The sequence below is a fragment of the Halichoerus grypus genome, chromosome 7 (assembly GCF_964656455.1).
Source record: "Halichoerus grypus chromosome 7, mHalGry1.hap1.1, whole genome shotgun sequence".
In the NCBI taxonomy this organism is placed as follows: Eukaryota; Metazoa; Chordata; class Mammalia; order Carnivora; family Phocidae; genus Halichoerus; species Halichoerus grypus.
In genome coordinates, this window is record NC_135718.1 from 39,349,144 (window position 1) to 39,367,046 (window position 17,903).

General features: G+C 48.9%; 1 protein-coding gene across 1 annotated transcript in view; it reads right to left on the reverse strand.

Annotated features, from left to right (window-relative positions):
* Positions 1–17,903, reverse strand: part of CHAT (choline O-acetyltransferase) — a 46,189-nt gene that overhangs the window by 10,461 nt on the left and 17,825 nt on the right. The window contains exons 7-10 of the mRNA XM_036073502.2: positions 7,411–7,580; positions 4,891–4,991; positions 3,875–4,003; positions 1,182–1,304 (exon numbers count right to left, since the gene is read on the reverse strand). Coding sequence (XP_035929395.2) covers positions 1,182–1,304; positions 3,875–4,003; positions 4,891–4,991; positions 7,411–7,580 — 523 coding nt within the window. The remainder of the gene's footprint in view (positions 1–1,181; positions 1,305–3,874; positions 4,004–4,890; positions 4,992–7,410; positions 7,581–17,903) is intronic.

Genomic DNA, 17,903 nt, shown 5'->3' on the forward strand with positions numbered 1-17,903 from the left:
AGTTGGCCTCCCTGCCCTGTCTTCAACCCTTACTCTCTACTTTCTCTCCTCGCCCAACACAGAGCTACCACGATATTTTTCTATACCACAGACCTGACTGTGCCACCCCCAGACAATACTCCCGTAGTGTCTTCTCATGTCTGTGACTCCATCCCTGATGCCTACTCTGTGCTGGGCGTGTGAGATACCCAGAGTGTCAGGCTTGGGAGAGACAGTCTCGAAGACAAAATCAACAAATCAATGAACAAGGTAGCTCATGTGAACAACGACTGCCATGAAAGAAAAAGAGAACACAATGTGACAGGTTGGAAGGCTGGGTGGCGAGGGGGCCTGGGGTGGCTGCTTTAGGTAAGGGGGCGGGGAAGGCCTATGAGGGCTGACACCTGGGCCGGAGGAGCTGGTGTGTGAAGAGTGGTGGTGGCAGCAGGGGGGGTGGGGAGGGGGGCCGAGACACAGCCTGAGTAAAGGGCTGGAGGCGGGAGAGAGCTTGGGAGGAGGGCCCCAGCAGAGGCTAGTTCACAAGGAGCCTTTCTATGCCTGGACTTTGTTCTAAACATGGTGGGAAGCCATTGGGAGGGTTCAAGGTAGTAAGTGATAGAAGCTGATTTGCATATTTCAAGGTTTACGATTCATAAAGATGGGAGTGGGAGCAGAGCCCCTGGGGAGCATGCTGTGGCTAAGCAAGCCCGAGATGACCGGGGAGGGGCCAGTGGCCATGGAGATGGAAGACAGAGGGTAGGTCTGAGAGACATCTGGAGGACGGACATGGGGGTGTCACAGGTGGGAGAGGAGAGACAGGGATGAATCAAAGATGAGTTCACATTCTTTGACTTGACCCATGGAGGCGGGCATGCTGGTTCCACGTCCTTATCAAGGAACAGAGCACAGCTACAGGGGCTCATGTGGGCTGGCTGAGGGCAGGAAGAGAAGCAGCACCTGGGCCTTCTCTCAGGCAACTTCTTGACTGTGATGTCCTTCCCTCTCTTTTATGAGATTGGATCCACACTTTGAATCCCAGTTCAGGCAGCACCTCTTTCCATGCAGCCTACCCTGCTCTTCCCATCTTTTAAGTCCACAGAAAATCATTCCTCCCTCCAGGATGCTTCTAGACTCTGGAGTCTAGAGCAGCTTGTCGGGCAGCCCACCTGGGCAGAGTCGTTCGGCTGGCAGGCTTGGCTTACCTGTAGAAGGCCAGCTGGAGGGCCACCTGGATGAAGGCGTCAGGACTGCATTTCTGCTTCTTAATGAATGTTTTCCCAAAGAGGTCAAACTTATAAACAGTGAAGTCGAGATTCTTCACTATTCTGTGGAAGAAAAAGAAGAGGTGTTATTGCATGCAAAATAGAATGCACGCACCACAAGATCTAACCAAGTTGCTCCAGCTTGGTCTACGACCCAGTGCTCTGGAAGGGGAGGACATGGTCCTTACCCACTGGGAACATATTGGGTGTCAGAGACAGGCCTTGACATATGGAAATGGCAGAGGGCATGCCAGATCAGCTCCTCTGAGCTGAAGAGGAGGCTTGGCCGGGCAGGGTGGTGGCCCCATTCTGGTGGTGGGGGAGGGGGCCCAGCTGCAGGGAGGGGCATAGGGGCATAGGGCCTGAGAGACATTTGCATGTGCAGGGAGAACACTGCCCACAAACAAAATCCCAGAATCCTGTTGCCCACAGAAGTGGGCCTGAAAGAGGCCATTCATCTGACCTGTTTGGGAATGTGTGTCCCACATCCTCAGATTCTTCTGGCATCCTGGCCATTCTGCCAGACCTGGCACACAGCCTTTGCCCAAGGAAAGGCCCATTTCTCAGATGGCTGTAAGCCATTATCTCTTCACAGAGACTCCTCCCTGTTTTACCATGAGAAGAAATGCCTGGGGCTTCCCTGGTGGTCATGGTCACCACGGCGAGGGTTGCTCGTCTGGGCTTTGCTGGTGACTGTAAACCCATTTAACCCAGAAACAACTGTTAAGCCCATGAGTCACTGTCAGAGTAACAGGTAGATACCCTGAGTCTATACTGAGACCCTTGAGCACTTGTCTCCCCCTCCCAGTATTGGCCAGTCTCCTCCTTCATAATGAGTTTGGGGTCTGGGCTGATTGTCCACTGGAGCAAAGTTTGGCAGGGTCCACATCGTCTGTCCACTGGCTGTATGTGAATGCAGAGCCCTGGGTAGGCAACCTCAACCCTCCACTCACACACTTCCACAGGACTCAGATGCTCTCTGCCTGCTCAGCTCTTGGTGGGGCCGTGCCAGGTTCTTGGGACCCAGGGAGACTCACCCCTCAGTCCAGCCTGTTCGCCAACTGTCTCTGGACAGGCTGAGCTCATGGTCACACGGCCACCCGGAAACCTCTCGCTCGAGCCCTGCCCACTCAGACCCTGCTTCCTTCCACAGGCAGCTCTGGACCCCCGAGGCTTTTCCTGTTTTCCCACCCTCAGGCCTCTCCTGGCTCCCCACCTCTGGGAAGAGAACCTCAGGGACCCCACTCCGATCTCTGAAAATGAGTGGGCACCTTTCTCCACCCAAAGATGCCAGCCCACCAACTCACTCTCCTAGAGGCCTGCTCATCCCAAGAACAGCCCCGTACGGTTGAGATATCAGCACCATTTGTAGATGAATACCCGAGGCCTCTCCTACTCTCCCACATCAGCCAGTCAGCCCCCACAGCAGCTTGCCGTGGACTGGTCCTCCCTACCCTCTAAGCCTGGCCATGATCTGTCCTGCTCACCACGCTCTTCCCACAGTCTCCTCACTGGCTCCTTGAAAACCCCTGCACCCCTGCACCAAACCCTCCAGGGGCTTCTCCCCACTGCAAGACAGCATCCAGGCCCCCATAACACAAGAACAGCAAAGCTCTTCACAATGTGGCCTCAATTTCCCTTTAGTGCTTCAGTTCTGGCCATTCTCTCACTTGCTGGTTTCCAAACCACCCTGCATCTTGTATGAACCTTCTATGTACAAGCTTGAACAAGCTGCCTTTCTGCCTCTTCTCTAGCTGCCTGCACCACAAACTCCTATCCATCCTTCAAGGCCCGTTTTGCAAAGCCCTCCCACAATGTCCTGGTAGAATTCCACTGCTGTGTCTTCTGTGGGTTCAGGCCTGTATGCCTTTCTCTAGTTTGGGCATCTGTGTCACACATGTTTTGGTCTGGAGGGTCTACCTCCTCCACTGAAGTGTGGACAGCAGGCTCCGTGGCATATTCATTTCTGTGTCCCTAGCCTTTCCACAGTCCTAGCGCATTCACTTGTTTGATGAATGAATGAATGACTGAATGATGCTCGCTTCCCGAATGAGGGAATGAACAACCAAGGGCCAGATCTAGTTGCCAGCCTGCAGCTCCCTCCACAACTTGGCACTGTGCCAGTGCGCCCCCCCCCCCCCAGAGAGGCCCACGCCCATCCTGGCCCTTCTGCATGGGTCCCATTAGGGACTGAACTGCCTCTCTCCCCTTGGGGAGAAAGGCCCCTTTGTCACATTGTAGTGTAAATTCAAGCAAATTGAAATAGCTTGGATTCAAATGACCTATTCAAACCAGTTGTTTATTACTCCCCCCGGAAGCAGGGGGATGATTTCCCCTCCTTGATTCGGCTCAGTCAGGTGAAACCCTTGAAAAAATAGCCCCATGTTTGCATTTTATGGAAATGATGGAGATTTCAGCAAGGTTATTTCCCCCGAGAGTTATAACTCTCCTTTAGTTTGACTACATTTCCATGAGGAGGTGGGCAGGGGGCAGAGGTGGGTGAATGGAGGCAGAGAGCTGGGGTCTTTGGAAACTTCCAGGGGGCCTCATCGTCCCGGGTGGAGGGGGTTGGGGTGAAGGTGGGCACGGGGTGACCCCAGAGCATTGCCCTTAAAGAGGCTTGGACTTTCTACCGTTGAAGTTTTTCCGCCGAGGAGGCTAAGAGGCCTTGAATTTCCGGGGAGCATTTCCAACGCAGCCTCCTGGGGGCCGGGAGCTCGCTGACTGAGTCAGCCCGGACCAGCTTCTTGCTGCTCTTCACCCTGCAGGCACAAAGAGGTGAGAGCCTGCGGCCCTGGGAGCTGAAGGCTGCGACATCAGTCCCTGTCCTGTGCGGTCATCCTAGCTGTTGGAGCCTCAGGGGGTGTGAGCTGCCTGCCCCTGGATCCACTGCACAGATAAATAGACTGACGCTCAATCAGAGAGGCCACCCAAATAAGCATGTAGCAGAGCCGGGATTCCAACCAGTTCCGCCGGACTCCAGAGCCTGCTATTTCTTTTCACGTTTTCCCGCTCCACATACACTTGGAGAGAAACTGAAGAAACAAACTGTGTTGTTTGTCTATGAGGGTTGGCATGGGCTTTTAGGGATTCTAAAGAGCTCCTAAATCATGGAAGAGATTTAGAACTTAGATTCAGGGAGAAGATTCTGGAAAGAGAGAATGAGCAAGCCATGAACGGAAGAAGGAACTCAGTGTGTTTAAGGGATAGCAAAGCCCTCAGTCCAGCCAACTTGGAAGCTAGGGAGAGAGATCCAGCCCAAGGGGATGGAAGGAGGTGCAGCTCAGAGACCTCCCCTCCTCTCTGCTGGGTCAACAGTCGGTCCAGCCCTGACTCGGAACAAGCACTAGGTATGGGTCTGGACTTCCCTGGGCCAAAGCAGATGTTCCTTTTTGGCTAGGAATTCTTGGCCAAGCTTCTCCCTAACCGCCCTAAACCTGATGTCCTGTCTGCCCCCTCTGTCCGTGGCAGATAAAGTGTCTGATGATGTCAAGCTGATTTTCGAATCCATCTTTTGCTAAGACACTTTCCGGACTAATGCAGCCCCCCGGTGGCCACCCAAATTTTTCTTGGCCTAGCTTGGCAGCCCCTTGGCAGTCTGGCTTTGGCTCCCATGGCTGCTGCAGAGGGGCCCTGTGCCCAGACTCACATGTGCTTGAGCAGATGCTCCGTGCACTGCACCAGGACGATGCCGTCAAACGGGGAGTGTTCGCACACCACACCACAAGTACCATCTCGGCCCACCACAAACTGTAATAAGGAGAGAGGTGAGTGGACGTCACATAGGACCTGTATTTCAAACTGGCCCCTTGGCTCCAGGCCAGGTCTCCCTGGCCTCTCGGGGGGACCTCTCCTCCAAGGACACCAAAGCACATTATGTCCCAAAAAGAATGCTATATGAAATCGCCACGGCCTGAGAACATGGGGGCCTCAGGACAGCTCTATAATGTGACCTCCTTCCCAGAAATGTTCCCGGCAGTGAGAGCGGAGCCCAAGGTTTCCTGGCTAAAGTAGCTCGGTGATTCCTAAGAGTTCACACTGAAGCTGTGCACAGTTTCCTTAGGTCATGGGCAAGTTCCGTTGGCTTCTCTTAAGCCTGTGCCCCCCCACAGTGTGCCACAGGGCCACAACCCTGTACAGCTTTGTGTGAGTATGTATCTAAATGGACCCTGTGTGTTTGGCCCCCAGTGATTTTATTCCCAGGATCTAGACCTGTGTCTACCGCATAGTAGGTGCTCAATACTTTTGTTAAATGAGTGAATGAAAGATAACGATCCGATTTGGATGGTGTACAGATTCCTAGGGAGAAAGAAGTTGTCTCTTGATGGGAGTGAAGGAAAGGTGTCTCTGAGGATGCTCCACGAACTTCTGCCTGGGCTTCGAGTCAGGGACCCGGATTCCGGGTCTGCCATGGCCACATGCCCTCAGCGAAACCGTCGACAGGACATTTCAGCTCTCTGGCTTCAGTCTGCTCCCATTTAAAATGGATCCAATAAAGCCCAGTTCACAAGATTGCTATGAGGATTAGAGAGAAGGTATAGGAAAGGTCCACAGGGACTGTGAGGAGTTTGTAAAAGGTGTACTTAGCTGACTTGGAAAAGGGACATACTCAGCATGTACAGAAGTCCTGGGAGAAAAGAATGAGCAGAATGAGATTTGATTGTTAAAGTGTAACCCAGATAAAGTGGGGCTGCCCATAGCCCGGCTCGGCACAGCATCACACTCAAGAGAGTCTAGTCCACCATCCATAAACAAGCCAGAAAACAAACAAGCTATTGACAGTTTTCTGATGCTCTTCCGGGGCACTGTAACACTTGATACACACGTGAGCTGACTCTCCTCCTGTCCTCCCCACCCCCGTCCCTCACATAGTGTCAGTGGCCCGAATCTCTACTCCCATTCTCCAAACAACCTTCCCACATAGTCTTTCTCAAAACTCATCCCTTGCAGTCTTTTCTCTTTTCCCCAATGTCCCCTGCTTCTCTGTCCTGAGACTAGCTCTTGATCGTTCAGCTCAGGTCCCTGGAGCTTGTTTGGCTTCTCCAGCTCATCTGATCGTCTGTCCTGCCTGTGAAAAGAGCCTGGGGGTGGGCACAATCACCCCCGTGGGGCAGGAGGGGAAGACTGTGCCCTGTGCTTTTCTGTCCTTGCCACTAAAACAAAAGGGAGGAAAACAGTGCCTTTTTAAAACCACTACCGAGGCTTCCTATGTTTCTGGTACTCTACATCCATTATATCATTTCATTCCCACAGCTGCTCCATGAAAGATTACAAGCCATTAGCACCACTGGTGGGGGCTAAAACAGCCAGCGCAGCAGCAAGTGAACCCATCAGAAATAGCAGAATCAATATGCAAACCAATAAAAAGGATAACCTGCAGAATATAGGGGCCAGAGAAAGAGAAAAATGAAATGTTGCCCAGAAATGCTTATCAGTGGGAGCGATGCTAGCCCAAAGCATAGCGATCGTTGGCTATTTAATATGGTCATTGTGAAAGGGGGGGAAAGCTTTAAAAATAAACAAGGTTCGATTCAGGATTGACACACTGGAGAAAAAAGGCTGGAGGAACAGGAATGAATGGGTCCAACCTCTAACTTCATCCGCACCTGCATGAGTATTTCTCTCCAGGCCAAAATGAATGTCTTGTTACTGAGTTGATGTCATGTGCATGAAAAATATAGGAATTGCTTTATTTCACTGTATGACTTTCCTTCTGTGAAGATGCTGGGCTGTCCTACTTCTCAGGGATGGAGGGAGGTGTGTTAAAATGGCCGGGCGAGAGTGATGGAAATTCAGAAAAGCTGGCATCCCTGGACATCAGACACGACTCTTGCTGAATGCATTGGCGATGGGTTCAGTGGGGCCCCGGGGATGCCCCCACCTTACAGTGTGTGCTAGGAGAGGGGGAGTGAGATCCAGGTCTGACCCGGAGATCCCACACGCCTGGCACAGGCTGCAGGAAGGTTGGGAGTTTGGGCTGGGTTTGGTCACTTGCTCCCAAGAAGAGTTCTGGCCAGCCCAAGGGCTGTCACCAGTGGCACATTTCCAGTGCCTTCGGCTCCTTTTGTCCCGGATGCAGCATCCTGGGCAGCACAGGCCAGCAAGTGAGCCTGCCAGGCGTGAGCACCTGCTGGCTCCGGCTGCTGGCCATGCCACTGGGGAGGCTTACCTGCAGGGATTTGTCATACCAGCGGTTCGCCCCATTCTTGCTGCAGCCTCCGCCGTGAAGGAGCTGAAGCGCCCTGTTGGTGTCGCTGAGCTCCACGCCTCCCGGGGCGTCCAGGCACACGAGGCAGATGCAGCGTTCAATCATATCCAGCGCGTCCCGGTTGGTGGAGTCTGCAGGCCAGGCAAACAAGGCCTTAACCCCTACCCTCCAAACCCCAGGCCTGAGGTCTTCTCCGCAGAGCCCCACACGCCGCAGGCAGACACACACATGGACACCCAGCCCTTGAGCCGGTCTTGACTCCTCTCCCAACTCCGGTGGGTGGGCCGTGGAGTCAGCTAGACTCTCCTGAGCTTCCGTGCTAATCCCAGCAGCCAGCTCACTCTCAGGGTCTCTGCAAGAGTCCCACTCCCTCTTCAGCTGTGGCCAGATCTGCCCCCAGATGGGCGGTCACTGGGCCTGCCTGTCAGGATGAAGGGGGCTCACGCGGGGCCTTCTCCATGGACATCAGACCCTCAGGCCGGCCTTTGCCAGGGGAGGAGCTCCAACTCCTCCGTCCAGCGGTGTACACCGCCCCCACGGTGGCCCTTGAGAGCCACATCGGGCACATAGGCATGTTTGTTTGTCCCGAACTAAAATTCTTTTTTTTTTTTAAGATTGTATTTATTTATTTGACAGAGAGAGACACAGCGAGAGAGGGAGCACAAGCAGGGGGAGCGGGAGAGGGAGAAGCGGGCTTCCCGTGGAGCAGGGAGCCCGATGCGGGGCTCGATCCCAGGACCCTGGGATCATGACCTGAGCCGAAGGCACATGCTTAACGACTGAGCCACCCAGGCGCCCCAACAATCAATAAACTGTTAATGTTGCTTTAGAGGAGTGTGCTTGCTGGGCCCATAACTCGGTGGATGAGTTAGAACGGTCCCTGTCAGGTCTCCCTTAGCCCTTAGCCCTTAGCCCTTATCACTCCATGCTTGTGTTTGGCCTCTCCCGAACTAAAATTCTGAAACATTAGAGGCTGAAATCTAAAAATCAGTCAATTTCACATGAAAAGCTGAAGTAAGGGAGTCAAGGTACTGCTCTCCCTGCCCCCTGCCACCTCAGCGGTTATTCCAATGCAGAGCGCAGATGGAAGGGCCAGGCTGCCTGCCCCAAAACCATATCCAGCTGAGCCCATTGGGGCCATTTCAGGCTTGGGGAACTCATCGGGACAAAGAGGCTAGGAGCCACTGAGTTGTGCAGGAGACGTGTCACCAAGGCAGCTTGATTTCTCCATGGGGGACATTGGGCATAGGCTTCTTCCCCAAATAGAGCTGGGCCAGCCGGATGGGCTGTTCCCCAGGGGGCCTTCTCCACCTCCACCACCTCCTCTATCCAGACTTTTGGGGTAGATGTTGTAACAGGATGAGGTGGAGGGTTACCTCTCCTCCCCCAAGCCCCAGAGTATTCTATGCATAGAGGATGGGGTGCAAAGTATTTGGAGGCAAGGGGGGCACTATAGGGCAGAGACAACTAGCTGCATATGGCAATATCCATTCTCCCTTTAGTCACAGAGTTTCTGGTTTTAGCTTGGCACGGGGAGAACCAGAACTAAAGCTGCATTGCCCAGCCTCTGTTACAATTAGGAATTAGGAATCAAAATTCTGCCAACAAAATTTAGAAACACTATATGACAGCTTCCAAGAGACTTCCTTAAAGATAACTAGCATGTGCTCTTTGCCCCTCTTCCCACCTTCCTCTAGCTACTGCTTGGAACACTGGTGTGATGGTTGGACCTCTAGCCTCCATTTTGGATGATATGGATGTGGGCCACAGCCTTGCAGTGATGGAAGAATCCTAGCCACCATGTATCAGCTCTGATGGCTTACTTCTGGTATACGACAGAGAGAGAAACCTCTGTTTTCTTTAAACCACTATTATTTTGGGTTTTCTGTCATATGTGGCCAAATCTAATCCTAACTTATACCATCTGGTGATGTTGGGTTCACATTCTCACACTGCAAGAATTAGCTGGAGCTGAGAAGCTGCACCCTTGGTTTACCATAGTCCTCTCTCATTCATTCAACCCCCTTGTTAACTGTAAGTATTGAAATCCAAGGTTCCTGTCCAGGAGGCTGTCAGAGAGAAACCTTCTGCAGGCTGAGAAGCCCTCCAAGATGACAGTCAGGACCCTCCCTGCTCTCTCTTGTCCCATCAAGGCAGGCACTTGGGCAGGCCCTGGTCCTGAGTGCTGGCCCTCCTATTTCCTGTAGTCAGCCCAAGCCCAGGCACACATACCTCTCTGTTCCTGCCCTTCCCCTCCCTACTGGGATCCCACTTACTGCTGAGTCAGAATTCCCTCTTTCGAAGTCCCTGGTTCTGAAGGCTTCTCTTCTTCCGGAGCCTCAAGTCAAAAATTATGCCTATCATCTCTCACAGCCATCCGAAATCTGCTTTCCTGAAGTCCGGGGAATGTGTGGGAGCAGGTGTGACTTCCACACCCTCAGGCTCAGGGTCTCTGTTCACCAGCCAGGTCCTGCCTATGGGCTGGAGCCAGGTACAACAGTATCTTCCCTAGTCAGTGGGAAGCTGAGTCCATACACAGTCCGACGTTGCCAATGGGGGCTTGTCCTTCCTTTTGTCCAGCTAGGGACTCAGGGGGCCCTCGATGAAGTCCTGTCTGTTCCTCCCTGCTCTTGGCCTCACCCGGACCCTCACTGGGGCATGTGGCGACTTCCCCCTCCCAGTGCAGTCAGCCTTGAGTAGGGCAGTCCCTAAGACTCTCCCCTGGGCCTCTTCAACATGTGCTAGGCACACAGATGCTAAGGCCACCTGTGCTGTTCCTTGCTCTGCCCACGTGATTTCTCCAGTTCATGAGAGGTGTCCATATATAATCTCATGGAAGAGAGTCTCCAGTCTCCACCCATCCCCTTCCTCCCTACTCTTGCAAATCCCTCTCACAGCAAGCTTTCCCCTCTGGGAAAGAGAATGACAAGCAAGCCAGCCCATCCTTGGGTCATCTTTTCCCCACTTCCTGTATAGAATGAGGGTTTGGAGAACACCATACTTTCAGGACCCCTCTTGATCCCGATGGAGCCAGGATGACTCCTCATCTTCTACATGGTCTCTTGGGCTTTCCTGGAGTCTGATCAACTCCAAGGCTTTACGCCATGCCCTGAGAATCTAAAGGTAAAGGCAACCCAGTTGAAGCTCTGCGGAAATTCCCCTTCCCTCTGCTCTTCAAGGATGGTGCATTCACTGTGTTGCCGTCTTCAACCTGAAATGACTTCTATTGCCCATGAGGTTGAGTCTAAACATGGCCCTTTGGGCTCCATGGCTCACCATGCTGCCCCTCTGGGTCACCTCCCCCGAATCCTGGCACGGACCTCTTGTCTCCTGCCTCTCTCTGGACACTTGGGCTCATTCATCTCTTCACCATAGCACAGGATTTCTCCTAGATAGGGGTCCTTCTCCTACTCTGCCTATCACAGTTTCACTCATAAATTCTTCCCAAGCTCCCTGATCCTTTAATGGGGCTGGCCCTATGCTTGGCGTGGGTAGGAGCAGCCCAGACAGAGCTCCTGCCCTCTAGAACTCCTCACACCCAGAACACACTGGCTGCTTGCTCAGTACAGACAAAGAACCTCTGCTCTGTCCACCAGGCTGGCCTCGTATAGCACCTGGGTCCAGGGCTGGACTAGTCCCCTCTATACCCCTTGTCTCTTACCACACTGTGCATGCCCCTACAGCACGTGACCCTGCTGCTGACCTCAGACCTCCCCATGCTTCAAGAAGTCACTGCCAGTCCAGCCCCAGAAGCCCTGACATCCTCCCCCATGTCTGTGAGCTTGCAGAGGGTGGGGGTGGGTCCCCAGCCCAGATGAGTACAGGAAAGTGTCCATGGCTGGCAGTGGACTCAAGCGTAGTGTACACGGACAGGTGAGGCTGAGATCTGTGTATGCAAGTCAGAGAGGGAACCTGGAGAAGCCCAGCTGGTTTGAGGGTCAGAAAACCACTACCTTTGGGGCATGGAGCCTTGTGGGATGGGGGGGGATAGTGAGAGGTTGGGAGGGGATGGAGATATGGAAGGGATTCCTTACCCTTTGCAAGGCTCCTAGCCCTGCCCTTCTCTGCTCTAATAGAAGTCCCTGCCAATGGCCCTGGTGCCTGGCCCTGCCCTGTGTGCTCTTCTGGTGTTTCCTTTGGGATTCCAGGCTGGCTGGAGACTTCAGAGCATAGGAAGGTCTTGGCCAGGCTGGGGTCAGATTCAAATAGGCAGAGAGGAAGGGAGAAGCATGTCAGGAGGGAGATAACAGTGCTAGAAAAGGTTCTGAGCGCTGGGCTGTAGACAACCAAGCTTGTGGGTGGAACGTGTGGGTGAGCAGACCACCCCAGGCTGCAGTTCACCCCCAGATTGTAGGTGAAGGCATGCCGGATTTAGGTGAGGTTGAAGAACGCAGTGAAGTGATGCTATTAGCTAGTCTTTGTTGAGCACCTAATATGTGCCAGGCATAAATCTAAGTCTTCATATTGATGAACATGAGATAGGCATTTTTATCATCCCCATTCACAAAGAAGCTAAATGTCTTGCCTAAAGTCACCCAGTAAATTGAGGGAGCTAGACTTGATCCCAGGCAAACAACCCCAATGCCCAGGCTGCAAACAGATCATCAAGGGCTGTGAATGGCAGAATCGGGAATATGGGCTCCATGTAGTAACAATGAGGAGCCACCAAAGGATCTTGGGCCGGGGTTGATGTGGTCAAAGCAGAGTCTAGGAGGCCTAGCAGCCTGGGGAGGGTGTGGGCCTGGAGGCCAGTTAAGGGACTGTGGGCAGCTCCAATGCTTCTCATCTAGGCCCTGTTGGCCATGTCTCAGTGAGCTCTGAGAGCCCAGGCTGGGTAGCTGCCTATACCAAAATTTCCTTAGAAATAGCCCCAAGGCCAATGTGGAGTGGGCAGGCCTGTCTAGCCAGGATGCTGGGGAGCTAACACATAATCTGGGCAGGAGAGTGGAGGCTTGGCACACTCCTTCCCAGCTGGACAACTCAAAGCTGACAGCAAACAAGGACAGCTCCCCAGGCATCAGTGCCCCAGCCACCTCCAGGCAGGAGCGAGGGACCCCTGAGGAGGGACTGAGCCATCACCATCACGGGCAGGTTGTGCAGGGCCCCAGAGCTCAGTGCCAACCAACAGTAACCAGGTCCTGGCTCATTAGACAGGGTGAAATGGGAGCAGGACAGCAGAGCTGGGATGCCGGGTGGCCTTGCAAATGAACTCCCTGCATACGGGTAGCTGATCGGTCAAAGGCTGACAAGTTTATCATGTAAGGCAGAAAATGAACTACACCCAAACTCATCCACCATGACTCTGGCCCAAATGTAACAGAAACAGGGGGTGGTGGGCTGGAGGCATGCAGCAGGAGCCGTTTGTCTTGTGACTTTCTCATCGAGCACATGGAGGCTCGTTTAATGTGGTCAATCAATCTTCCTCAAGGAGCCCCTGCTTAATAGTGAGAAGTCGGAGCTGAGTAATAGGAGGAGCTTGCTCTGCTGCCCACGCCTGGGGAGTCAACAGCCTCGGTGATGTGGAAATTCCAGAGGCCACAAAGCCTTGGAGGACCCTGGAGCTTCTGTTAGAGACTGAAAGCTTACAGACTGTGACTAAGGTGAGCAAAGATGAAAGGAACACAGTACCTCTGTCTTCGGAGGGTTGTAGAAATCAGGTGCTGCTCCCCAACACCTCTACCTGCGTGTGTGTGGGTGCACATGTGTGCTGCACGTGTGTGTGAGCGCGCACACATGCACACGCTCAGAGCTCTATCTTGGACACTTGCCTTCTCTGGTCTAGCTGGGAAGTTGGCTCACTCAGATTCCTACTGTCCTGCCTCACATGGTCTAGGGAAGTGGAGGCACTAGGCTCCTTTTCCGAGGCTAAGAGCTTTTAAACCTTTGTCAATTCCATCTGAGGATTTTTCTTGCCCAGATGAAGGGATTGTATCTCCTTTGGGGATGGAAATCTGCCATCACACATCCCATGTTCTTCTCTACTCTATGGCTTATGGAATAATCTTTATGCTCCCAGTCCCCAGAGGCTATGGAAATTTCAACAGAAGTATTTCTTGCCCAGTGAAACCTGCCTCTTGCAAATCAGAACTGTGTTTACTTGAGTTACAAAATCCTCTTTAAAAAGCTCAAGAGGGAGGGACTTCTGCTTCCAGGAACATCAAGTGGACTTTTCCCTGTTCCTTCCACTAAAAATCCTTGACATATATTTAAAGCAAACACCAAGAGACTCTGAAAGATGGAAAGAGACCTCAGGAATTCCGTGGTGTTCTGGACTGAATTGTATCCCCTCCACTCTGAAATTCATATGTTGAAGCTTTAACCCTCAATATGACTGTATTTAAAAATGAGGCATTTAAAGAGGTAATTAAGGTTAAATGAGGTGATAAGGGTGGGGCTCTAAACCAATATGACCATTATCCTTATAAGAAGACGGCGAGACACCAAGGATGTGTGTGCCCAGAGAAAAGACCATGGGAGGATGCAGTAAGATGGTGGTCATCTGCAAGCCACAGAGAAAGGCCTCAGGAGAAACTAACCCTGCCAACACCTTGACCTTGGACTTCTAGCTGCCAGAATGGTGAGAAATAAATTTCTGTTGTTTAAGCCACTCAGTCTGTGGTATTTTGTTATGGTAGCCCTAAGAAATGAATACACTGGGTTTTCTGTTTTCTGTAAAATTTCCCAGACATGGAGTTCAAATAACCAGTAACATAAAACACAAGTAAATGTAAACGAACAAACAAAAAAATCCAGCAAAAGCCTGCTTTCTTTAGCCAAAGGACCAGGGAAGACAAAGACTAGCAAGGCAGGAAACTTTTAGATAATAACCTTCCTCCATGCCAGCAAAGGCAGAGTGGGGAGCCCAGACTTCTACCATAACCAGTCTGTAATGAAGCATCTCAGCCTCTGGTGGTGTCAGAGAAGGCACAGTCTCAGACAGAAGCTGGGACATCCATCTCCACTGGGTAGTAACCACCACCTCAATTGCTCCGTAGACAGCATCAGTAGAGAACATGTGGGGACCTTGAATTCCCACTCCCATTAGCAGTAATAAGGATCGTCCTCCTCCGGGGTGTCAATATAGGCCTCACGAGAAACCTGGACTTCTACTTCCACCTGGCTATGGCAAGGTAGCACCCATCCCCTGCTCCTGCTGGAGTGGTGTCAGAGAGCCAGCTAAAACAGAAGGTTTAAATAACATCCAGGGGCGCCTGGGTGGCTCAGTCATTAAGTGTCTGCCTTCGGCTCAGGTCATGATCCCAAGGTCCTGGGATCGAGCCCCACATCGGGCTCCCTGCTCCGCGGGAAGCCTGCTTCTCCCTCTCCCATTCCCCCTGCATGTGTTCCCTCTCTCGCTGTCTCTCTCTCTGTCAAATAAATAAATAAAATCTTTAAAAAAAAAAATAAATAACATCCAGAGTCTCATAATATAACACATCCAGGTTTCAATAGAAAATCACTTATCACATCAAAAACCAGAGAAATCTCAACTTGAATGAAAAAAAGACAATCAGTAGATGCCCAACACTGATATGACAGGAATGTTAGAATTATGTGACAAATATTTTGAAATTAATCATCATAAAACTGAAAAATCTGTGGGACAAAAGATCTAACAAGCGTGCCATTGAAGTCCCAGAAGGAGAGGAAAAAGAGCAGAGCAGGAAAGTACTCAGAGAAATAATGGCCAAAAACTTCCTAAATTTGGCAAAAAGCATAAACCTAAAGATTCAAGATTCAGTTAATTCCACATAGGATAAATTCAAAGAAATCCACATCAAGACATTTTCATAGTCAAACTTCTGACAACTAAAGACAAAGAAAAAAATCTTGAAAGCAGAGAGAGGGAAATGATGTTTTATCTATAGAGGAAAAAACAATTCAAATTATGGTGTATACATCCATGATTGATGTATATATAGAGTAATACCTATAGAAACCACTAGAGAAGCTATACAAACAGATACACTAAAAACATTACGATAAATCAAAATGGAATTCTAAAAAATATTCAAGTAACCCATAGGAAGGCAAGAAAAAGAAAGCAAGAATTGAAAAACAGAGGTGACAAAAAACAAAATGGCAGCATTAAATCCCAGCATATCAATAATTTCAGCGATAGAAATTGACAAAGTAGATTAAAAAAACACATCCTAGTTATATTCTGTCTATAAGAAACTCACATCAAATATAATGATATAGATTGGTTGAAAGTAAAAAAAAGAAAAAATATATAAAGCAAACATTAATCAAAAGAAAGCAGGGGTTGCCTTGTTAATATCAGATTAAGTAAGCTTCAGAGCAAAGAAAATTACCAGAGACATTGAAGGCATTACATAAAATAAAATGGTCAGTCTACCAGAAAGACATAGCCATCCTATATGTGTATGTAACAAACATACCACAAAATTTGTGAAGGAAAAACTGACAGAACTGAAGGGAGAATAGACAAATCCACAATTATACTTGGGGACTTAAACACCCCTTTCTCGATAATTGGTAGAACAACTAGAAAGTCAGCAAGCATATAGAAAAACTCAACAACACCATCAATCAATCTAATTGACATTTATAGAACACTCCACCCAACAACAGCAGAATGCACATTCTTTTCAAGTGCCCATGGAATATATATGCCAAAGTAGACCATATTCTAGGCTATAAAACACCCTCAAATGAATTGAAAATAACTGAAATCATACAAAATGTATTTTCTGATGTATGAAATCAAAGAAAAATAAAAAACAAGAAAAGTTCCAAACATTTGGAAACCAAATAATACTCTTCCAAATAAGTCATGAGTGAAAGGGAAAGTCTCAAGGGAAATTAAGAAAAAAACATTGCAATGAGTGAAAATAAAAATATACCTTATCCAGATTTGTGAGTCACAGCTAAAGCACTGTTGAGAAGGAAATGTATAGCACAAATGCTGACATAGATAAGAAGAAAAGTCTTAAAAGAATTCTATAAGCTCTTACCTGAAGAACCTAGAAAAAGAAGAGTAAAATAAACCAAAAGCAATCAGGAGGTAGGAAATAACAAGAATCAGAAACCAACAGAATTGAAAACAAAACAACAAAAACAATGAAAAGAAATCTAGTTCCTTTAGAAGATCAATCAAATCTCTAGCAAGGCTTGAGAGAGAGAGAGAGAGAGAGAGAGAGAGAGAGAGAGAACACTATCAGGGATGAAATAGGGATAGCACTTACAGACCCTGCAGACATCAAAAAGATTGTAAAGAAATACTATGAACAACTCTACCGACATAAATTTGACAACTTAGACGAAATGGAGCGATCTCTTGAGGAGTATAAACTACCCACAATGCACCATATATGAAAGAAATAATTTGGATAGCCCTATAACTATTAAGAAAATTGAATTTATAAGTTTTAAACTCCAGAAAAAGAAATCTCTAGGCCCAGAAGTTTTCACTGGAGAATTGTAACAAATATTTAAGGAAGAATTAAAAATCATCTATACAATTTCTTCCAGATAATGTAAGAGGAAAGAACACTTCCCAATTCATTTTATGAATCCAGTGTTATCCTTATACCAAAACAAGATGAAAATAGTACACAAAGAAGAAAAGAAGCCACAACACCCAGCCAACTACAGACCAATAATCCTCACGAATATGGATACAAAAATATTGAACAATATATAATCAAATAGAATTAAGCAACATATAAAAAGAATTATATACGAAGTAGGGCTTATTACAGGAACGCAAGGCTGGTTAAATATCTGAAAATCAATCTATGTAATCCACCATATTAACAGGTTATAGAAAAATCATGATTATATCAATTGATGCAGTAAAAATATTTGACAATACTTTTAAAATTCAATATCTATTCACAATAAAATCTCAGAAAAATAAAAACAGAGGGGAACTTCCTCAACTTCATAAAGAATATCTACAAAAAAGTTTATAGTTAACATCATTTTAAAGGTGAAAGATTGCATGCCTTTCCCCTACGATCAGGAAAAAGAAAGGATACCCACTCTTACCACTGTTATTCAGTACCAGAAGTTCTGCCCAGTGCAATAAGGCAATAAAAGGGAGTAAAAAGGATACAGATCAGAAGGAAAAAAAAATCCATATTTTCACATGACATGATTGTGTGTGTAGAAATTCTGAGGAATATACCAAAAAAAACACCAAACAAACAAAAACAAAAACAAAAAAACAACCCCACCCCAAACATCTTAGAACTAATAAATGAGTTCATCAAGTTTGCAAGATACAAGATAAACATACAAAAATCAATTGTATTTCTGTACACCAGTGACAAGCACATGAACACTAAAATTAAAAATATAATGCCACTTACAATGATGCAAAACACTGAAACACTTCAGTGTATCTAACAAAAATGTACAGGACTTGTATGCTGAAACTACAGAACACTAATAAAAGAAATCAAAGAAGATCTAAGTAAATGGAGAGA